This window comes from Typopeltis vanoorti, chromosome 8 (genome assembly GCF_054136105.1).
Source record: "Typopeltis vanoorti isolate ZY-2024b chromosome 8, IOZ_Tvanoo_1.0, whole genome shotgun sequence".
Classification (NCBI taxonomy): domain Eukaryota; kingdom Metazoa; phylum Arthropoda; class Arachnida; order Uropygi; family Thelyphonidae; genus Typopeltis; species Typopeltis vanoorti.
In genome coordinates this window covers 31,564,147-31,589,080 of record NC_143556.1, presented here as the reverse complement: position 1 = coordinate 31,589,080, position 24,934 = coordinate 31,564,147, and the positions used below count along the sequence as shown (strand labels likewise).

At 33.8% G+C, this 24,934-nt stretch overlaps 1 protein-coding gene across 3 annotated transcripts in view; it reads right to left on the bottom strand.

Annotated features, from left to right (window-relative positions):
- The window catches only part of MED27 (mediator complex subunit 27), a 139,424-nt gene that overhangs the window by 71,766 nt on the left and 42,724 nt on the right, over nucleotides 1–24,934 (bottom strand). For all 3 annotated transcript variants that reach the window (XR_016548665.1, XM_090396611.1, XM_090396613.1), the window contains exon 6: nucleotides 9,012–9,053. Coding sequence is in view for 2 of the 3 variants with exons in the window: in XM_090396611.1 (XP_090252737.1) it covers nucleotides 9,012–9,053 (42 nt within the window). In the remaining variant the exon portion in view is untranslated. The remainder of the gene's footprint in view (nucleotides 1–9,011; nucleotides 9,054–24,934) is intronic.

The window sequence follows — 24,934 nt, the reverse complement described above, 5'->3', positions numbered from 1 at the left end:
ACAGATTAAATTTTAAAGCATTGAACTGTTATTTAATTCATTATATTAAACATCCAACAGGAGTTCTAATCAGCACCTAAGCCTAAACAGACTACCTAACTCAAGAGTGGTATCTTAAGATAGATTTGAAGGGATGGACAGGATTGTATGTTTCAATCTGACCAAAACATAATTGTATGTCAAGAGTGTTTTTATAAATAAATAAAAAATGATAAGGCAATGTTTCATGCATTTATTCAAAATATTTTTAGGATAAGATTTACAACACAACATGCCACCACAGTTATAAAACCCAGAACTGAAATAATGAAAAAGAAAAAGTTGGTCCTTATTGGAGATTTAAACAGCAAGGTAGAAAATGATTACTAGACATACATAAATGTTTCAGGAAAATGTGGAAAAAAAAGCAAAGTTAATAATTATCACAAACACCTGCTACATTTCTGTTCAGGATGTGGACTAGTTATTACTAACTAATCCATGTTCAATGGACTAGTTAGTAATAACTAGTCCATGTTCCAACATGAAAATGTGCACAAACTCACATAGAAAGAAGATGCAAGAAATAAGAAAACTCTCACTGACTATGTCATTGTTGATGATTTTCCACAGGTTCAAGATGCAAAAGCATACTGAGGATTTGAAATTGAAAGTGGTAGATCTGGCTCCATTAGTTTGGAGCAAGATAAAACTGGATTTCTTATTGAAAAGAAGAGTGTGTAAAAAAGTTTTAAAATGGATCAACATTGAGCAGCTTTCAGAGGTGACTTGTAGACCCAAATACAAAAGCATTATTCAAAAAGTGTGAAAACAAGAACCAAACCTTGGAGATTCGGTGGCAAACACCCATTGACTCAGCCAGAGAGGCATGGTAGCGAGGGTCTCTGTAAGAATAGAGAAATCAGAACTCTATGGTGAACTTAGGTAGTTAAAGAGGTAGTGAGAGAAAGCAAAGCACTGTATAAAACTAGCTAAACAAAATTCACCAGAAAAGTTCTGGTGAAAAGAAACAAAATTCTTTTCACCAGAACTTCAAAGTATTCCCATGCCTTTTGTTTTTTCACCAGAAAAACAGAAGTCATGGGAAGACTTTGGAACATATAAAATAAATATCAAGAAAGCTCGAAAAATATTCGATGGAAGAAAGCATACTGTAAAAGGAATTAGAGATGATAAAGATGACCTGAAAACTGAAAATAAAGATATTCTAGATGTCCAGAGTAACTACTTTGGAAGGTTGCTAAACGAAACAATAGGAATGCAATCAGGAATACACATCAATATTTGAAGTAGAAAAAGTCAAAAACCTGAAAATTGTCAAAAGGCAGTACAAGTGAATGATATTCAATATCATTCACCAGAAATGCTCAAAGAGTACATAATTCAGAAGGCTTGGTCAGAGGGTGAAATTCTAGATGACTGGAGTAGAACTCTCATAGTACTGATCTATAAAACGGGAAATAAAACAATGTAATTACTGATGAATTTCACTACCGAGTGTTCCTGGTAAGATTTATGCAAGTATACTTGAGAAATTGCTAAGAAACATTGAGGTGGAGAAACTTGGAGAAGAAAAAGCTGGGGTCAAGCCAAACAGAGGTCAGGATATTCACTTTAAGACAAACAGTTGAGAAATCAATTAAATATAAAAAGGAAATGTATTTAAATTTTGTAGATCTAGAAAAAGCATATGACAAGGTGTTAAGAGTGAAGCTGTTCAATATGCTACAGTTACATGATATAATTGGGACAGTATATTGAGCAGTACATGGTCTATATTTGAGATGTAAGTCAGCAGTTAGAATTGAAGGAAGTACAGGAAGATGGTTTGATGTTAAATCAGGTGTGAGACAAGGGTGCATGTTATCTCCACTGTTATTCATCATCTATATAGATCACATTATGAAGGAAGGGTATTAAACCTGATATCAAAACTGGAGACATTAATTTCAGCTCTTTAGTTTATACAGATGATGTTATACTTCTAAATAAATCCAGTACAAGTCTGCAGGATTCCCTGACTGAACTGAATAACTGCTCTAATAAATTTAGCATGAAAAATCAGCATTAAAATAACAAAGAAAATGTTAACTGCATCCTGAATGGAGAACCTATAGAACAAATAAAACATTTCAGCTATTTAGGCACAATTTGTAGTGAAGATGGCATGGTAAAAACTGAATAAATTTATATAGAATAAGAGAAAAATTAATCAAAAACTAACTAGCTGTATACAAGACAGCGTTCAAATAAATTTTAACTTATGGATCTAAGAGCGGGGTTAGAAAAAAATACTTGATCAAAGACTGGAGATTACAGATATGACGGTTTTGAGAAAGATTATGGAAGTGAAGAAGTGACATCAATGGCAGTATCATATTAAAAATGAGGATATTAGGAAAGCAATTGACACTGTTAGCATTCAAGGAATGTGTTCTTGGGTAGTATGCTCACTTTAAAATGGGAGAGGAAAGGTTAACAAAACAGCTATTTGTAGCTAGGATGACAGGAAAGAGCTGGTGGAAGACCATGATTTAGGTGGAATGATACAGTCAGAAGTGTTTTAGAAGACAAAAATATAAGATCTCATAATATTGGAGTTTTGACAGTTAACATATAAATATGAAGAAAAATTGTTGACAAGAAGTTAGTAATGATGTAACTTGTTCACATAGTACTATCATGATATCTTGTACACTCCCTGAGGGTACATGTCAAGAATTTGATGATTTATTAGAAGTAATGTTACTGATTAGATAACTGATAATGACTATTTACTCAAGTTAAACAGTTTTTCATTATCAGTTGGCCAGGTGACTAGTCCAAATGTTTGTTCACATTCCTTTGGAAAGAAAAAATTAGTGGCACAAAGTAATGCATTAAAGCAGTTAAAAATATCTCTAAGCAGTAATTTTCTCAATAAAAATTCAAAGCACTGTTTTTTTATTATACTCCTGCTGATATTACATTACTGATGGACTGGCAGACATTGATTATTTTATATGACAACACACGCGGAAAGTGACAATCATTGTAAGAGAAGAAAAAAACACAACCGAAAGGAGACTGCTTCCAACCAAAAGAAATCCAAGGTGTTCTTTAATTATGTGTAGTGAGCAAAAATTTTAGCAAGGTGACATTCTAGATATCCAGTAATAATTGACTTGTAAATAGTCTTGCTTTAGCTATCTATTTCCATTTTGTCATCATCTTCATGTCATCTTCCTTATACCCTCTTTTACCTTGTGGTGTCGAGGGTCCATTGATCATCTCCATTTTATATATTTAAAAAAAAAATGATGATATGTGACAAATTGTCACCTGTCATTTTGTTGTATACATTGAGGAGGTGGGAATGGATAACAGATGGGAAGGAAATTGGTTATATGAAAGACATTAGCATGTCCTTACCATGGTTTGTCTATGTCTTGAGGCATAAGTGCTGTGAGGACATCACAGGCTTAATGGAATATATACAGCACTTGGTGACAATATTTTGTCTCAGCCACTGAGACATCTTCAGGAATTATAAAAAAACTAATGTAACACACACTCAAATACAGCACGATACTAAGTGAAACATGCAGGTAATTCTAAAGTCCTATCTAGGTGGTGGACCCTCTATGGACATTTGTAGGTGGCCTAGGATGTAAGGTGGGATCTCTGATAATGTTTCCCAAATTTTGGGAAGTTTTATGCAACCGTTTATTTAAATTTGGTTGCTTTCTGAGTGCTGCCACAGATTCTAAAAATAGTCTTTCTTTTTTGAATTTAATATGGCGGAACATGGTGTTTTTTTTTCCCAGGAGATCCTGTGGGTTGTATCCAAAACATGGTCTGCCAGGTCAGATTGACCATAGTCATGATTGCAGATGTATGATTTGTGTTCTTCTAAGTGGATGGTTGCCGATCTACCTGTCTGTTCAAAGTAAGACAGCTTGCAGGAACAGGGTACTTTATAAACTCCAGGCACTGAGAGAGGAGAGAGCTGATCTTTGGTAGAATGAATAAGGATAGCAAGTTTACAGTGGCGCTTAAACGCTGTGTGGAGGTTGTACTTTTTTAAGGACCTGGCTATTTTTTCTGATGTGCCACGGATGTAGGTTATAGTGATAGCATTTCTGAACTCCTTCTGAAGAGATGGCTGGGGAATGGGGAGGAACTGATTATTTTTTTTAATTCTGTAATCGCTGTAGCCACTGGAAAGGAAGGTGTTGTGCATGTGGTTGAGTTTGGTTGAAAGGGGGTTTGTTCCACTGGAACAAAGATTGTGGGCTCTCTTGGTTAGAGTTTTAAAAATGCCATATTGTCGAGAGGAGTGGAGGTGGGAGAGTTTATGAATGAATCTGCCTGTGGGAGTAGGTTTTATATACAGTGAAAGCAAGGTTACCATTAGGAAGGCGTGTTACTAGGGTGTCTAGGAAGGGTAAACTATTGTTATTTTCCTTTCCCATCATAAACTGAATTCTTTGATATAGGCTGTTGAGGTGACTGAGAAAGGAGTCTAATATGTCTGGGCCATGAGGCCAAATAGAGAACACATCTACATAATACTTAGCCAGATAGAAGGTTTGAGAGGGGGGGGGGACTGAGTCTATGGCTCGTTTCACCCCTTCTATATATATATATATATATATATATATATATATATATATATATATTATGGGTGCATGTTCCGGGTGTGCTACACACCTACAGAATAGCAATATCACCGATATTATATTTTTGTATTTGTTACTGTTAAAGACTTCCCTAATGTTACTTTGCATGATTCCTAAAATTAAACACAATATATTAATACTTCATGAAGAGGACACTTTTGAAAGTATAAATATTGCATCACATTTGCATTAAAGTTAATAGTATTAATACTTAATACTGATACCTTTCAGTCCTTTAAACTATAGTGCAGATGGCGCAGCATGCCAAATTCTTAGCATTCCAGTGGTTTTAAATTACCCAGGAAGGTGAGGCAGGGTGTGTGTGCTGAGACAATAGCACCCAGAAGTTGTTAGTGACTTCTGGGTGCTATTGTACTAAAGACTGTAATGTTTGCCAGAAATGTACTGCAATTTAATTTGTCTGAAATTTATAACACACTTTTTGCATAATATAATTTATTAGTATGCTAGCAATAAATTTATGTCTACATTTGGCTATAGTCATGCAAATTTTTTCATATACAGGTAAAAATGTAGTTCGTCCTTAGCTATTGGACAGCAGTGTATTTTTAGAATCGGTTATGAATCATCACTTCCTCAACTCAACAAGTATGGTTACATTAATTTGCCAAAGATTTGGGAGAAAATCATTCTGAGACCAAATAGCATGACTTTAAATTAACTTGATGGTTATCCATTCCACTGGGAATGACATATTAAGACAGTTCCTTTTCAGTTATTTGATTTTGATTTGTTTCTACAATGATCTTGGCCTGGTTGGCAGAGTGGTAAGCATATCTGCTCTCCAGCCGAAAGGCTGCAGGTTCGTATCCCACCATGAGCATGGATGTTTGTGATTGTCTGTGAAAATACTAGTGGTGGTGGGTGGTAGATAGCATTGGTATAGTTGCAGTTAGTCATAGTTGGTAGATTGAATGGTGGAGACAGAGTTGTAGAGTAGGTACCCTTCCTCGACGAGCCTTGGACTCCTTGGAGGTGTCATGTAATAATAATAATCTAGTCGAGTGCTTTGTGCTTGTCATAGCTGTAAATTTTCTCTGAACACGCTAGATAGAAAAAAAAACCAGCAAATAAATAATTTTTTTTCTCGTTAGTGTCATTTATACCATGAAGTACATGGAAATATAACAATACCATATACAAGTGGTGATGGGCAATTTCTAAATGACTAAACAAGCACACTCAGTTATACACTTACACTACAAATGAACATAATATTATTATTTCAGAAAATCACTTATCTTTCTGTACTGTGTTAAACTACAACCATTAACCAAATTGCCCTCTTCCATGCCAAGTCCCCAAAAATTCCTTTTTTTTTCTTAATTTTACATTTTTCTCAAAATGTTAGTTAATTCATTTAATGTCATAATTTGTTTTCATTTTTTTTTTTTGTTGTTAGGAGTTATTCCATTGTTGCATTTTAGGGGAGGGGGGGGACATGATTGCAAATGCAACAACTCCTGGAGGTTCAAAATCAGTAAAACTAGTGTTATTAGGGAGGAAGGGTGCCAGCACTAATACAGCAAATGAACATGTGAATGGAAAGAAAATGTTGAATTCAGTTCCCGAATAAATAGGCATGGGGTTGTCAGTAAAAGGTGTAAGTGTAGTTGTGGACTCAGGAGACTAATACGTTTTATGTATCTGATTCTAGAAACATTCAGAACAAGGGGTAGAAGTTTTTAGCATTGGTCCTTTCTGGTCAAGTTACTGGTATTAGCAAGGTGTGGTTGACAGAAGATGATACAGTTATTGGCATAGAATGAAGGCTATAGTATTTTCAGTCCGTATACAGCAACTGGGATGAGAGGAAGGGTATTACTAATAGCAGATGAATTTTAGCTGAAAAGAGTAGGAGCTCATCAAAAGGAAGTTAGTAAGATGGAAAGCAGTGCATTTGAGCCATCTGGTGTGAGATAGAAAAAGGACAAAATATTTATTGGTTGTTACTATAGGCCAGGGAATGTGCATGGTTTGTTATATGTGTTGGCAAATAAACTCAATAAGTGGAGGGTGGTAATTATTATGGGGGGAACACTTTAACTATTAGGACATAGATTGAAAGGAGGAAAGGTCACATGGGTTTCTAGAAAGAAATGAAATTTATGTGCAGCTACTAAGGAATAATTACCTAAGCAGCTGCATATCAAAGGATTTGTCTATAATTAAGATGGCTACAATGCCACATTGTAGCCAGTTTTGACCTGAGAGGTGATTAACACGCAAAATTCTCAGTAAAGAAGAATTATATGGGGAATTACAGAGCTGATGATTAGAATAAACTTAGGAGACTACTTAAAGTGGTGCCATGGGAGGACAAACTGCAGTGGAAATGTGTTAGTAGTGCATGGGAAGTGAAAGGGGTGGTTGAAGGAACAAGTAGCAGACAGTATATATAGAATAAATAAATTGGGAATTAAATGTATGAGTTACAGTATTAAACAGGAGTTAAAAAAAAAAATAATTTTTTGGAGGAAATTTAAAGAGAAAGATGATCAGCATATATGAGCAGTATATAACACATAAGGCCAGAAGGGTAAGTGGTATAGTAAGGAAAGCAAAATCAGAGTATGAGAAGAAATTAGCTGAGTGGAGCCAAGGATAATCTGAAAGGGTTCTTTCAGTATGCAGCAAGTAAAGAGTAGAATGACCATGGTGGTAGAATAATTCTGATGGTAGTGACTGAAGTAGATGAAATAGCTGAATTACTGAGTGATCATTTTGCAAAAGGTGTATCATCCAGGTGGAGACAATGCAGTAATAGATGCAACAAGGGTTGATGTGGAAGTGGAGGCAGATGAAGTTGAGATGTATAGAATATTACAAAATAGCTATCAGTTTTATTAATGTAGCAAAGGTTATGCATTTTGGGATGAGAAGATTACCATCTGTGTACAATGTCAATGGAACTGGCTACAAAAAATGAGACTAATGATTTAGGGATGCTAGCAGGCTGGGTTCAAGTTCAGAGGTCATATTGCAAAAGTGGCTAAAATAGCTCATAAAGCTTCTTTATAAAGCCTTGATATGGCTTCATCTGGACTGTGCACAGATGTAGTTACCTGGGTTTCTTGAAGATGCAGAAGATGTAGAACTTATCTGGAGGTAAGTGACCAAGATGGTGGCAGGTCTGTTGGATGCTCCATATGAGGATAGTTTGAAGATTTGTGGGCTAAGGACTGGTTGATGGGTGGGGGATAGAGACATAAGGTTTTATAGGACTGATACATAGGAAATTTTTCAGTACAAGACTAGTGTGGAGAAAACTAGGTGTTATACATGGAAATTAAGTAAGAATATGGTTAGCAAGGTGTGGACTAGACTTTTTGTTTGGAGAGTAGTGAATGAGTTCAAAGCAAAATATGACAGTTAGTGTTAATGCTAGTGGACATTCCATAATGAGTCTATGTACTGCATGGAGGTGCCAATATATAATAATTATTTTTATATCTATATTATTTTGTTCTTAATTTCTTTATTCAGTTATTTTAGAATTTTATGTTGAATGCATTTTATATAGCTCTACTTCTAGTTCTTTCTAGAAATAGAGCTATATAAACCATTTTCTGTATGTTATTTTTTCTTTGTTAATGAAAAAATAACAAATTTTTCTTTATTTTTTTCCATAGGTTTGTTCCAATTTCTAATGCTTCTTTTCCACAAGTCTTCTTTCCCGGCCCCTTAGACTGCCAGCTACTTTCTTTATTCTTTTAACTATATTTCACATTAACTTTATTTCTAATAAATTATCTTTAATTTTCTTTGGTATAGTTCTCTCATATAAATTTTATTTTCAATACACTTTCTGTTATTAATTTTTTTCTAAATATTATTTCTCTTTATCTTCAGCCATTTTAGAGTATACCAATATGGTTTAAGTTTCCAGTAACTGCATAATAATCTGTGCCAACCTAAAGGTTAATAATATATACTGGTTTCTACTTGTATGAGAGTTACAAGTAATAAACAAAACTGATTACTGACCATATCAAACAGTCTGATATGATAGAATGCTAACTGCAGCCCTCAAAGAATGGGCATATATATATATATATATATATATATATATATATATATATATATATTCATCAAAGCCTGAATGTTGGATCAGTTATCTTGATGAAACTCAGCTGTCATATCTCTATTTGCTATTGCATGGTATACAATGAACAGGTATGGAGGACACTGGGTTAGGACATGCTATGTCATGTTTTATTGCCCTTTCATAATAAGATAATTCATTAAGAGTTTTTTAAAATCAAAGAGTAAATCATTATTTAAAATATTTATTATTTACAATGATTCTTACAAAAAGAAAATTTATACCTTTTGAAAAACTTTGTATCTTGAGCCAGACCACATATCCAGCTGAAATGAACATTAAAAGTGTTGTGTTAATTAAACAATATCAGTTATAATAATACTGCATAACACAATTCTTCTTTGTGAATTATTATAATCCTAGTACCGTAAGACAATTTAATTGATAATGGGAAAGTACACGAATCACATACTCTTTCTAAATATTAAGTAAATTATCTTATCAGATATACATCAATTTTTAAATGAGAAGTTTTTAACAATGTTGCTAACTGCATGCTTTCAGGCTAGTTTTTGTTTACAGGTGAGAGGATTCTGCCACCTCCATACCTAAGGCTGATTCATATTAAGTCAGAAAACCATGTTCTTCTTCTTCTTACAAATAATTCTTTCTGCCAGGCAAAACTGAACCTACCATTTTTGTCTTGCAAAAAACTTGAGAATTGAATAACATTCAAATGTACTTCACACCATTAATTTTTTTTTTGCACATGTCCTGATCCTAATTTACACTCACGCGTAGACCTACACTTTTTACTGTGTAGGCATTCAGAACTGAAATCCTACGGAATAGGTTGGTTACTCCTTATTCCTGGAGGTGTCCTATGTCTGTAGAAGCGTGTGTTCATGGGGCTGGTTTGCCTGGTTGCGGTAAGGAAAAACCCCAGATAAACTGGGGAGAAAAAACTCTACAGTCCATGCCCAAGACCGGCTAACTTGGCTATGTCTGAGAAAGATCCTAAGCTCCTCATGTCAGCGACAGAAATCGAATACTGGACACTCCTTTCCCAGGCATGTGGTTATGAAGCGCATAACCACTCGGCTAACTGCATGGACTTTTTTGCAGACACCAAATTATATTTGGTTGATGCACAGATGTAAATAAGAAAGTGTGCAATAATTAATAGCATCTGTATAGATATTGGAAGAATTTTGAAAAATATGAAACAGCAAAAATTTTATAAAGAGTTGGTGGTGATGATATTACTATACAAAAGCAATCATGGCCTCTCCTTAAAAAAATCATCAATTTCCTAATATGTACCCTCAGAATATTATGACAGTACTACATGAAAAGCTTACATTATCACTAACTTCTTATCAATGATTTTCCTCAAAATTGGCCTGTTAACCGTCAAGACTCCAATATTGTCAGATCTTATATTGCAGTCTTCTATGGTACCTTACCTTTAACTGCATCAATCCATAAAGTTCAAAGCCTTCCTCTGGGTCTTTTTTCCTGCCATCTTGTGCCATCAAATACCTATTTCACTAACCTTTCCCCTCCATTCTGTTTATGACCATACCACCTTAGGTTAGCTCTGCTCAAGCATTATTAAATGATAACAATTTGTTGAGTTCCTTCCTAATATCTTCATTTTTAATATGATTCTGCCACTGGTGCCATCTGTTCACTCTCCTAATTTTTTTCAGAGCTCCATTCTCCAGTCTTTGATTACTTGTTATTTCTAATCTAACTCTGAGATTCATAAGTTAAAATTATGCTTTTATACTGATACACTGTATACATTTTGCATACTGGTAATTGGATGTTTTGGCTATTTTTTCTCTTATTCCATATAAATTTATTCAACTGGCTCCTAAAATATCAGCTTTGCTTATTCTATTGTCTATTTTCATATTTAATTAGCCATCTATATAAAAAAAAATTTTGGCTAAAGAGTTGAAATATTTTACCTGTTCTATAAGTTCTCCATGAAAATGCAGTTCAATGTTTCCACGTGTCCATTTTCATGGCTTTCATCATTTTAATGCTAATTGTTACAGATATTATTCAATTTAGTTAAGAATCCTGGTGACTCGAAATGGATTTTGTTAGGGGTACAATATCATCTGCTTAAAGAGCCAAGTTTGATAGCATTGATTCTGATAATCAGGTTTAATACCACTTTCTTTTATAACATGATCCATATATATACATTTTTTTACTAATCACCTTTCTGTACTTCCTTTCTAATTGCCGACTTAAAACTTAAATATACATTATGTATTGCTCTGTAATGTTCCATTTTCCCAATATAACAATATAGCATTCTGTTATATTGGGTAAATGGAATAATATTACAGCTTTTCCTTTGGTAGGTTACCATATGCTTTTTCCAACTCTATAAAACTTAAATACAGATCTTTGTTATATTCAGATGATTTCTAAACTATCTGTCATAAAAATGAAAATCCTATCTGAACAGCTTTTTCTTCTCCAAAGTTTTCTTAGCCTCTTCTCAAGTATATGGGTGATTAAATCTTGCCTGAAACATTTAGTACAGAAATTCTACTGTAATTCTCACATTCAGTTGAATTCCATTGATCCTTGAATTTGATCTTCTGACTAGGCCTTCTGAATTATATATTGCAGTCACTGCAACATTTTCATTTTTATAACTCCATATTTGTGTATTTCTGGTTGAATATTATCTACTCTTTTCCACATTTCAGGTTTTGATAGCCTTTTCTACCTCAAGTATAGATATGTGTTACTGACTGCATTCTTCTTGAATATTTTCTACAACTGTTTTGTAATCCCTTGTTTCATTTAGCAGTTTTTAAAGTAATTACTCCAGATATGCAGAATATCTTTAATTCCAGTTTTCATGTCACCTTTATCACTGATTTCTTTTGTTATACTCTCTCCTCCATTTCTAAGCTTTTAAACAGTCTCCAAAACATTTTGTTACCTTCCATCTTCTTACTAAGTCTTCCCAATAAACGATTATTTGGCAGTTTTCACACATAGTTTAGCTCTCTTACAATTTTCTTTGTATTCAATTAGGGTAATCTATCAACTTATTTGCTAGGAACTTTTGATAGGCTTTCTTCTTCTTTTCCTTGACTGCCTCTTTAACTTCCTGAATCCTCTACAGAGTTCTGATTTTTCTATTGAAGATAATAGAAAAACTAAAAAAACCTGCCCAGATGAATCAATCAGCATGTTCTTAGAGTTTGGTTCTTGAACTCTTTTTTCTTGAATAATATTTATTTACATGAGTCTATAGTTAACCTAAAATATGCTCAACTTTATTTATTTTTTTTAAATTTCTTACATATGTTTCTTTTCAATATGATATTCATTTTTATCCTGCTTAAAACTAAGACATTGCAATTTTTTATATACTGTTATGTCCTAAACAAGCATAAAGCCATCACTATCAACAATAACATAGACAATGAGATTTATCTTATTTTCTGTCTTCTTTCCATGTGAATTTATGCACATCTTTATGTTGAAATATGATGACTAGTTAGTTTATATCCTGAACACAGAAATCCAGTAGGCACTTAGCATTATTATTATTATCTTTGCTCTTTTCTTCAAATTTTCCCACAACATTTTTATATGCTTGGTATACATTTCCCATTCTGCTATTTAAATCTTCAACAAGAATTAGCATTACCTTTCCTTAATGTCAGTTGCCTTTTCTAATGACTCAAAAAATTCATCCGATTCTTCCTTAAGAGAACCTTCAAGGGAACACAAGCACAACTTTTTGTTGTCCAATTCTCCATTTTGAAATTTGCTTATATAACTACTCTACATGCTTGTCACACAAGGTTTATCTCTGTGTTTGGTATCAAAATGCTATCGCTACTCCTTCCTTTTCTTGATTACAATTGCTTGAGTAATAATAACATCAAATTCCTGACATGTACCCTCAAGGGATATACAGGATATTATGATAGTACTACATGAAGAACTTACATCATTACTAACTTCTTATCAACAATTTTTTCTCCAAATCAATCTGTTATCTGTAAAGACTCCAACATTATCAGAGCTTGTATTTCTGTCTTGTACTGCATTAATCAACCTAATCTTGGTCTTCCTCTGGGCCTCTTTCCTTTCATCTTGGTATCAATCATCTGTTTTCCTAACTTTCCTCTCCCATTCTGTCTAAGTGACCAGACAACCTGAGATTAGCTCTGCTAACACATTCCTGAATACCAACAATCTCAAGTTCTTTCCTAATATTCTAATTTTTAATATGATATTGCCATTTATGCCATCTGTTTGACTAATTTTCCTCAGGACTTTCATATCTGTGGTCTCTTATCTTTGGTCAAGTGTTTCATTTCTAACCCAACTCTCAGGTCCTTAAGTTAAAATTGGATTGAACACTGTCTTGTATACAGCTAATTTAGTGTTTTGACTAATTTCTCTATTATTCAATATAAATTTATTCAGTTGACTTCCTACCATACTGGCTTTGTTGATTCTTTATCTATTTCCATATTTAATTTACCATCTTCACTAAAAATTGTGCCTAAGTAGCTGAAATATTTTGCTTGTTCTATTGGTTCTCCATTCACAATGCAGTTGATATTTTCAATGTTTCTGCCAATTTTCATTGTCTTTGTCTTGTTATTGCTGATTTTCATACCAAATTTATTACAATAGTTATTCACTTTAGTTAGGGAATCTTGAAGACTTGTACTGGATTTATTTGAAAGTATAACATCATCTGCATAAAGTAAGGAGCTGAGATTAACATCTCCAATTTTGATATCAAGTTTAATACCACTTTCCTTCATAATGTGATCTATATAGATAATGAATAACAGATGGGATAATGTACATCCTTGCCTAACATCAGATTTAACATCAAACCATCATGTACTTCCTTCAATTCTAACTGCTGACTTACAACTCAAATAAAGACTAAGTATTGCTTGATATAATGTCCCACTGACACCATATAACTGTAGCATTTTGAATAGCTTTTCTCTGTGCTAAGAGAAAAAGATGCTAAGAGTAATAACATCCTATATTTATTATTTAGTAGGATCTAACTCCTTTAGTTTTGATGTTCTTTGTCTTAGTAACAGCAATTATGTTATTATGATGCTTTTCTACTTCTTCAGCAACTTCTTTGAATTACGCTGAAATAAAAAAACATATTCATAAATTTTGAGCTGTTAAAATGAGATTTTTAACTGTGATTAAAGGCTGTAACAGAAATGCAGAAATTAAGATATAAGAAAAGAACAGAACATCTTCTGCATAAACAACAGAATTAAGAAAAATAATGGTAATCAACATTCCACGGGCTGTGACGGTATCATGATGAAGTGTGTGTGTGTGTGTGTGTGTGTGTGTGTGTGTGTGTGTGTGTGTGTGTGTGTGTGCGCGCGTGCGTGCAGACACACACACACAACAAGAAATATTAAAGAGCACAGGCATTATGGTTTTAAATAACAATTAAAACAGATTATGTACAAATTCCTAACTATTCAGAAGACAAAGATAATAAATAATTTTAACTTAATGCAGATCACAGATTAGTTAGAAGCATCATCTAACGCCTTACAGAAAAACAGAAATAAATGATTTAAGAGAAAAAAAAATGATCCCACAGTAATTCAGAATAATACTAATGCATCCAAAACAGGGAATTACAGAATATATCTATAGAAACAGACACCTGTCTATGCTTTATGCTGCAGCCAAATGGAAACAGAAGATAAATTTACTACTATACGATCTTGTTATAGATGTGGCCAGGTTGTGTTTTACTGTTAGAGGGTTTTGAATTTTTTAATGGATTGTTCTGACTTTTTCAAATTCTTTAGTTGCTGCCCGAGATGTAAACAAATGATCACAGTCATAATTTTGCCATTGCTCCTAGACAAAAATCTGCTCTAGAAAACACATCCCTTTATAAACACACCAGATACAATTTCTTTTCTATGGTGGCTAACAATATTCAGATGTGGCCAGTAACAAGTAATAGCAGCTTTAAAGCACAGCCTTCTAAAATAATGATCACCTTGCCAGGATATCTCCAAATCTCAAAAGAAAAAAAATAATAAATCATTAAAATGTTACATCTTGGCATAAAGAAATTACCAAAAAACTAAAACATTACCATGTGAAAATAGGCTAGATAATAGGTCCCAAAAATTCAGACCCAATACCTCCTTTCACCTTACAACTGATGCCATACCCTACCTACAAAATTTGTCAAACAGTTAGCAAAATCACTCATCTCCCATAGATAACTTTCTCTCTCTCTCTCTCTTATTAAAAAATTCTATTCACTTTAAAGCCTTAAGAATAAAAAAACTTAATCTAAAAAATTTAGATATCATGATCAACTTTGATATTACTTCATTATTTACCAATGCACCACAGAGAGACCTTAACCTTATCCAATGCACACTGAGATATTTCATGGAAAAGAAAAAATACAAACAGTTATATGGGACTGTGGTAAGTTTCCCTCTTGCCAATTTGTATGGAGTTTCTAGAAAGACAAGCAATTAACACTACTAGGTGCAAACTACAGCATATTTGGTCTCATGGCCTTAAAAAAAATCAAATACATTTTAAAGCCTTTTTTTTCCTTTCTTAAATCTGATCCATGTCAGACCTATAGCACATTAGTGCCATGTATGGGAAAGAGGAATAGAAGAAAGGAGATGTCTGTTCACATTTTGCTTGAAGAACTGAGGGTTGTAAAAAGCAAACCTCGAAAAATGCATATCACATAGAAAAAGAAACAACTGTCTTTATACTTCGTGTATAGAGGTGGGGTACTTTGGACAGACAGGCAGATCAGCATCCATCCACCTAGAGGAACACAAGTCTTACATCTGTAAACACAACTATGGTCATTCAGGCTTGGCTGACCATGTCTTGGACACCACCCACAGAGTATCATGGAAGAAAACCACCATGCTCCATCACAGCAAATTCAAGAAAGAGAGACTATTCTTAGAAGCAGCAGCAGCTCTTAGAAATCAACCAAATCTTAATAAATACGGTTGCATTAAGCTTCCGAAAATTTGGGAAACACTCATCACCAGAGATCCTACTTTATATTCCAGGCCACTTACAACCGCCCTTAGAGGGCGCTCCACCTAGATAGGACTTTATTGTCACCCACGTGGTTGGGCTTAGTATTGTACGATATTTGTGTTATGTTACATTAGTTATTTTTGAAATCCCCGTAGATGTCCTAGTGACTAGGACGAAATATAGGAAGTATTAAATTCTTTTTAATCCGTTCTGAGTGTTGTAAAAAATCCATTAAACCTCCAACATTATAACTGTCTTTATAAACACGCCACCAAATCATAATCCTCTGCTGTTTTTAGGAAACCTACACAGGAAAGTATTTATATAAGAACACAATCCATCCTAACAGTATGGCATCCAAAAAACACACAGAGCTAGTGCTATTTGTTCTAATAGCACAGCTCTTGTCACAGAACATAGTTATCTTTGTGACACATTTTTAGCCAATGGCTACAACCCCTATAAAATAGACAAAATATGCATGCATCTCCCATTCTTCACACCTGCACAAGATCACAACTATTACTATGGGCTACCACTGAAACAATAACTGAAGTTTTTCATAAATATAATTTTCATGCCACTTTTGAACCACACAACCAGCTAGCAACCTTCAAATATTCTTTGAAAGATCAGTCTCTTCTTGCACATCTTGGAGCATATATGAGGGTTGTTTGAAAAGTTTGCTAAATTTCCAATAGACAGTGACACAATTCATTCATTCATACCAAATGTATGGACGAATATTGGCACGTATCATCTTTTTCATGACCCATGACAAAATTTTAGCCATATGCGACACGCAGTTCTCGTTTAGCAAACATTTAAAATGACTGTGTTTGCATTTTCCATAAAAAATGGAGAAAAACAAGTTTCATGTAGTGATAAAACACTTGAAAAAGTGGACAGCCACGCAGATCAAAGCAGAGTTAGATGCAGTTCATAGGGACTCTGCACCAGCATTAAAGACTATTTATTTTTGAATAAATGAGTTTAAATGTGGTCGTAAGCCCATCGAAGATGAAGCGTGCTCCGGATGCCTGACTGAGGTCACTACGAAGGAAATGACTGACAAAATCCCTGGTATCGTTATGGAAGACTGCCGAGTGAAAGTACAAAAGATTATTGAGACTATAGGCATCTCAGCTGAATAGGTGTATAATATCCTGCATAAAAAATTGCACATGAAAAAGGTGTGTGCACGATGGATGCTGCGATTGCTGACTGTTCATCAAAAACGCATTTCAATGCAGTGTTTGGTGATGTTTAATTGCAATTCGCAGGATTTTTTGCATCAATTCGTGACTGTAAACGAAACTTGGATCCACCACTACACACCTGAGTCCAAGCAGCAGTCAAAACAGTGAACAATGCCTGGTGAAAGAGCACCAAAAAAGACCATTTTGTCAACTGGGAAGGTGATGGCCACTGTTTTTTGGGATTCCCAAGGAATTATCATGATAGACTATGTGAAAAAGGGTAAGACAATAACAGGAGTCTATTATGCGTCATTGTTGGATCATTTAAAAAAAAGAACTGAAGAAAAATGACCAAGAGTGGCACACAAAAATGTGCTCTTTCATCAAGACAATGCACCATCCCACGCATTGGCCATTGCAATGGCAAAATTGAGGTTTGAATCGGTTCCACATCCACCGTATTCTCCAGACTTGGCCCCCATGTGACTTCTTCTTGTTCCCAAACTTAAAAATTTGGCTCGGTGAGAAAATATTTTCTTCGAATGAGGATATCATCAAGGCTGTCAATGACTATTTTTCACAATTTAACAAATCCTACTTTTTAGATGGGATGAAAAAATTGGAAACTTGTGGACCAAATGTGTAGACCTCAATGGAGACTATGTTGAAAAATAAAGGTGATTTTTTTCCAAAAAAATGTGTTTAACTTATTTTTTTACCAAACTTTTCAAACAACTCTCATAAGTTTCCTTATATTGTAAAACAGCTTACTTTGGAGGCCAGTAGATCTGTTAAAATATGCCAGGAAGAACATAAAAACTACACTTGCAATCATTGTATGGCAAGTCAGGATTGGCATACCGTGTTCTAGATAAAAATAGGATTAAATGGAAGAAGATAACTGTGACTGTGCTGCACAGAAGTCACCATAGGTCTGAGAATTATTTTGAGAATAAGTACCAGTATGAAACACTGCCTTAACCTTAAGTATGGATGCATTAATTTACCTAAGATTTACAAGACAGTTGCTTTAAGACATTTAGTATCTCAGAATTAATTTTTGCTTATCTAATCCCCCCCACCCCAGAGGGCATCTTGATAGGACATTAGTTCCTTTTCAGTTACAATTTGAATTGTTTCTGCAATAAGCCTGAATGCTACATGTCTTATCACAGTTGTAATTTGTGCTCTGAAGATGCTAGTTTGAAATCCAGAAAAATATTAGTTACTCATAAATAATTTATTTACCGTTATTCTAGTGCTGTTTATACCGTACAGCACTATTATGAAGGAATATCTTGGAAAATCATACTAGCTTAAAAATAGCAAAAGATGGATCAACCAATAAAAAGGGATAGGACCCACAAACAACAGATGAAAAATCTTAAAAATAGCAAGTAATTTCTATAATAAACTGTATCCTAAATCCAACCAACTTCCTTGTGCCACCAGAGGCTCCTTAATGGATAATGCTTTTGATTGCTGGAAACAGTGATCAACAGCAAAGAAACTGAATATGTCATATGTGAGAGGGAAAAAAATAAATATCTCCATTTCCAGGTTAAGGCAAATTAAATGTTGAACTGTTAAAATTTAGATCTGAAGAATTGTTACCTACTCTGGTAAACTCTACATTATTAATAAATCCATTCAAGACCAGTGGTAAAAATCAAATATAATCTTTTTATACATGAAACACTACAAAGCAAGTTTAATGTCAAGCACATAAATAACATACTTATTTAATTATTTGGTTGCTAATATTTCTCTACTATAAGCCACAACTGGTAATAAGCATTGATCAATTACTTTCCTTTTAAGGCACAATGGGATGCCACTCTTAAGAATGGAACATAGTTTTGGCTTATAGTAGTGAGACCTGAAACCTAACAAAAAAGACTGGAAAACAGTGTAGATTCTCAAAGAAAATTCAAAAGAAACATCCTAGGGATCTCTTTAAAAGATAAAATAAGAAACTCTTGGATTAGAGAGCAAACCAAGATAAATGACATTTTAACTCATATTAAGACCAGAAAATGGAAATGGGCAGGTCATGTAATGAGAAAAGAGGATGGATGCTGGACCAAGGAGCTTTACAAACTAGATACCAACCGGAAGAAGAAACTGAAGAAAGCCAAGGACTAGATGGGATGATGACCTTAGAAACTTTGACAAGAAGTGGAAGAAGACTGTCAAAGATAGAAAGAAGTGGTCAAAACAGGGGGAGGCCTTCATCCAGCAGGTGGAATGACCAAGACTGAGAAAGAAGAAGAATATTTCTCTGCATCCAGCATCTTAAGTGCACAAACAATGTCAGAGTATGCAAACAGCAACAATTAATTATATAGTGGCAACTGTTTAAAATTTAAAACAGACAACACAAAGAAATAAAGTCATAATTTGGTGACATCTATTATTGGATAAAGAAGTTTTTCAAGTATTAATTCAATCCTAAAATGGCTGAAATCCCAAATGACTTAAAATGAATAATTTGTTTATTACATGAAGTGATCTGTAGTAGAAATGTTTTTCCTAAACCTTGTTCATTCATAAAGCATTGTTTCTGGTTGACCTCAGATGAGTGTTTTGAGTGCTGATAGCTGTTTGATTTTTTTGCAGCTTAATTCACAACACAGAGAAAATAAATATTTAATTAAATTCTTTAGCTGCTAATATTTTGCTAATGTACGTAGCATCTTCAGAGCACAACCACTTTGTCACAGTACACAAAGAGTAACAATAAGTTAATGATAAATGTAAGTAATGTAAATGGAATGCTTTAAAATTGTAACAGACAATACTAAAAACTAAAATTTGGTGCAATCTACTGTTGGGAAATAAGTTTTTTATTAAAATACAAGCCTTATAAAACTCAAGGAGCTATACAAGCTTATCCAGAGCAGGCTTTTACAAATACCCATGGCCTATGGGTTGGAAAGCAGGCGTTAAAAAGTTGTTTTATTTGTTATATCGATGTTTCTATACTTATTTATGCTTAATTCTCATTTAGCTGTTTTACCTTTAATTTATTCTTATTTTAGACTTAATTTTATATCTATCCTTCCATCTTTAAACCTTCTTCTATCAAAATCCTACCGGCTGCTCTATTGTTATATATTTATCTTTTGTTATTTATTCTTTCTTCTCTTACTTTAATCTTATTCTTATATCTAGGATTGTTTCCTCTTCGGATACTGGCAAATTTATATTTAGCTGCACCAGCCAGTATCCTATAGCAGAAAAGATCCCTGCTCAGGGATACAATACTAGAGTCTGAAGATTACCTACATAATATCTTATTTTACTGCTGTATAGATCTAGATTATTGCAGTCGTGACCAAAATCTATATTTTATATTCACTCTCTAAATCCTTCCTGCCAAAATAGGTTCTATTTTTATAAGTGGTAATTTGGAATCGTAATCAGGCATGACTCAGGTTCAGGAAAATATGACATGTTTATTGGAATATCTAAAAAACAATACAAAATTCATACAGTGAATTATGCTCAATACTAAACAAAACTCGAACTAAGAGATTAACACATTTGAACTAATTAAAACTTATAAGGCATGCTAAACACAGTAATTACACACTGGGATATAAATCAAATGATAATAAGTTAAGCTAAATTCCTTCTAGCAGTATTACGAGTAAGAACAAACTATCAACCATTCTAATGTTACTGAGACACTAAATTCTACCTTTCATATCGCATCAAGTTAATCCTATCACATACAAGTTACAAAAGATCTCTCCTAAACAATTCTTCTTACTCACAAACGAGGTTAACTTTCTAAATAGTGACTGTCCACAGAGTTTCTTAATATAAAGTTCTTAATTTCACAATCGTAAACAATCTTCTTTCTTCTAATGAACATTCAAACAAAATTAGAGCAATAGCACCTTACCGACTTTTTTCCGCGTCGTTCTGAACCAAGTTTTTGTCTGGATATTTCTCAATCCTTTTCGCTGTCTATACGCCAACGTAGGGGTTACGCTATCTTCATTCTTTCTGACGGAAACAGACTCAAATTCTTTGCATTTCAGGAACAACTCGATGGGGCTTTTCAGCGATGGCTTGATTCTGCTAGGACTGGAATGTTTTACCTTCAGCATTGCATAGAATCCAACTTCATTTCTTTACGAACGCTCGCTGCCCGACATCACAGACTTCACCCCCCCTTACGCGAAACTGCCTGCCAACTTCCAAACCACCCAACAGGAAAACGATACGACAAGAGATCAAGAGAAAAAAGCAATGTGTTCCAGGCTCAACCCCCTTTTATACTCCTATAGAGCGCCCTCTTTTTCAGCACCTTTTTGCACACGATCCTTACTAATTTCACCCTTTGGCTTATCCTTCATTTCTACGACGCTGATATACTCAGATTCATGGAATACATGGTTACGTGATTTTCCGAATAAGCTATACCCGCCAGCGTTACGCTGTACGTGTGTAGCTTTAGGCCTTCCAGGAATTAATACTTAACAGCTTTATGATGACTCACAATAGATTTTACATAGCTTAAGTAAGGCTTAAATTTAATTCACATTATCCCTCTTTTTTAAGACATACAAATGAAATCTCAAATTAATCACAATAGTTTAAATATAAGGTGCTTAAATAAAGAATACAAATTTTTACATAAAGAAGAAGTTTCACTTTTAATTACAACTGATCTGCAGGTGTTTCTCTATGTTTGCAATTTTTATATGTTAGACCCTAAATGAATGATTTCTTTCCAAGATTCCTTCATTTAGGATCTAACACAGGTATGCTATCCACACTCAGCCAGCTTTACTTTTAAGTATTAGTTCAATCTTAAATAACTGCCTCCCAGATTTTTGGCAAGTTGATACAGCATACTTGTTGAGATTTGAGCAATGTTTCATAGCCAGTCCTGATTCCAAAAATACTTTCTCTGGCATGTAATGACTGGCTATGAAACAGCTAGTCATTACATGTCAGAGAAAAAAAGCAAACTAATCCTGTGTGAAAAGGGTGTCCAAAGCATGGTCTGCCATTAGTGGTAAATGTATTTCTTATATTCTCTGAGGCAGATGTCATCAGATCTTCTTGTCTATCCAAGTAAGCCAAGTCACAAGTACGAGACACTTTATATTCCTGGATGTGATAATGGATACATTTTCTTTAAGTGAATGGATGACAGTTGCTAGTTTGAATGTGGTGTGGAGCTTATATTTATTAAGCACTCTGGACAATAATGGAATAATTATTAGAGATTAGGCCAATGGGAGAAAATTGATTTTCTTATCTCGCTCTCTTAAAAGGAAGCTAATGGATTCCATCATCACATGTCCACATTGGAGTATAGTGCCCAAGCTTAGCTCTTGACAAAAGAAATGACCAAACAATTAAACACTTAGAACAAAGAAAGAAATATTTTGAGAATTAAAAGAGCATAGAAAGTAAAAAATGCAGACAATTTAAATGGATCACAAAAACTGTTGAGGTTATTCACAAAGCTGAACAATTAAAATGGAACTGGGCTAACTACTTATGCAGAATGAAAGATAACTGACAAGCCCTACTGCAGTTTAGATTCCTAGAGTGAAATATCCAAAGGAAGACAAAGGATAAGGCAGAGAGAAGGAGAGAGAATGAGGAGATCACAGGAATAGCAGGAAACTAGATGAGCCCAGAAAAGAGACAAGTGGAGAATACTGGAAGAGACCTTTGCTCGGCAATAGGATAAAACAAGCTGAAAAAATGAGAACAATTAATATTAGCTTTCTAAGCAGTGTTATCAAACAAAATATGCAGACAGTTGTAATCATGACAAGTTTTTTCTTTCATGAAAGAAATTATGTTGAGCAGTCAGCAGTTGTGAAGACTCCAAGGTCAGTTATAGGCAGTGGTGAGCTATGCCAATGGCTCGCATTGTTGTACAAACAAACAAAAAAACTACACCAATGCCATCTACTGCCAACCTCCACCACTAGTATTTCCACAGACAATCACAAACATCCATGCCCACAGCGTGATGTTTGTGAACACGAATGGATGTTTGCAGGGTGTTTATAAACAAAATAAATTTGTTTTGTTTACGATAGAAGTTTTTATGACAAACAATCTATAAATAATACATAAATATTATCTAAAACACAATAATATTGAAATACGTTATATTTCTCTTTTGTTTTTATAATTCAAGTGATAATCAACAGTACAAATCAAAGGGCATTATTTCATAGTCCTATTTATTTATATGTTATTACCAAAAGTGAATTCTTATTTGTAAAATGGTAGTAACAGTAACTATGATATTTTATTTAATAAAATCACTTTCGAGATGATTTACATGGGGAAAAAAAAAAAAAAAAAAAAACTCACTGTCTGGTGCACATTTACCCAGAAAAAACCTCTCTCCATTACAGGTTAACATTTACAAACAATTACTTTAAGGAAATACTTATGACAACAGCTGCCACACCTTATTTCCTTCCTCCTTCACGTCTTGTGTTCTTCTAGGAGGATCTATAGCCGAGCGATGATTTTCTAGAAAATATTTGACATAGGGATTCGGATTAAATTCATTTAAGGGTTTCCCATTTATACATATTGTCATTAAATCCGAAATATGTTATAGTGAGGGAAGATCTCTTCATCATTACGATATTATTCATCACACTAAAAGCTCATTTGGCTTCAGCACTGTAAACTGCAATTGTTGCCATAATCACTTTGGCTTTTTTCAGCATACTGGGAATTTCATTTTGTAACTTTCCAGTCAAAGCCATTTCCACTAACTCTCTAAAATCATTAATTTTAATTTCATATTACAAAATAAAATTTAAAGATCTTATTCTCTTTTTTCCTTCTAACCATGGACACGTAACTTCTTTCATATTCCATGTTTCAGGATAACATACATTTAAAATGTTTTACAGTTCTTCATCTTCCAAATCCTCATAATTTTAATTTTTAAATTTAAAATTTCTTTGCTGCATTAATCTATCCTTTAAAGACATTATAAGAGGGTTTTAGTAATGTTTCTCATGGTAGTTTGTGAAATCTGATTTGCTATTCCTTCAAATTCTTTTGATTTTAACATGGTATCAATTTTAGATTCACAAGAACCTACAGAATTTTTAAAATTATTAACTGCATTAATTGTTCGCATGATTAAGGAGTTAGCTCTTATAATACTTATATTGCGACTTTGTAGAGCTTCTGACAGATATGAAAATTCCTGTAGGATATCAATCATTAATGCTAGATCTTTTTAAAATTCAAATTGAGAAGTTGGTTTAAAAAGCCCTTATATTTATCGTTCGATGGAAAATGCTTGCATAAAGCTGGGTAATTTTCTCTATACAGCAAGAGCCATTCATAAACTGCAAGCTGCCCATCATGCTCCAAACACACGGCCGATCTTTAAAATTTCGATACCAAGGTCTTTTGCAATCTTATTTAATTCTCGTTGATTTTTTGGCGATTGATGATAAAAAAGCATATAATTTATCCATAAATATTTCAAAATGATTATTTCTTTAATGTTTTTTATCGAATCATCTAATGCTAATTGTAAAACGATGAGCTATGGCAATGCCAAATCACAATGTTGGGAAATTTTTGTAGAAGTTTGATTGCAACACCTGATTTGTTTCCTAACATTACACTAGCTCCATTAGAACAAAATGCAATGAGATGATTTTTTAAAGTTACCAGAAAATCCATATGAATTTAAAGTAGCAATTATACATTCTGCGGTGGTATTTTCTAGTTCTACAAGATCTACAAAAATCATACATGGTTCAGTGAGCTCAACTTGTATGTGAATAACTAAAATACTTTTCTATAATAGCAGACGAATTGACAACATTATCGATTTGTCTGCTATAAAAATTTTGCAATTTTTTTTTCTATTATTTTGGAGAATATTTAATTTT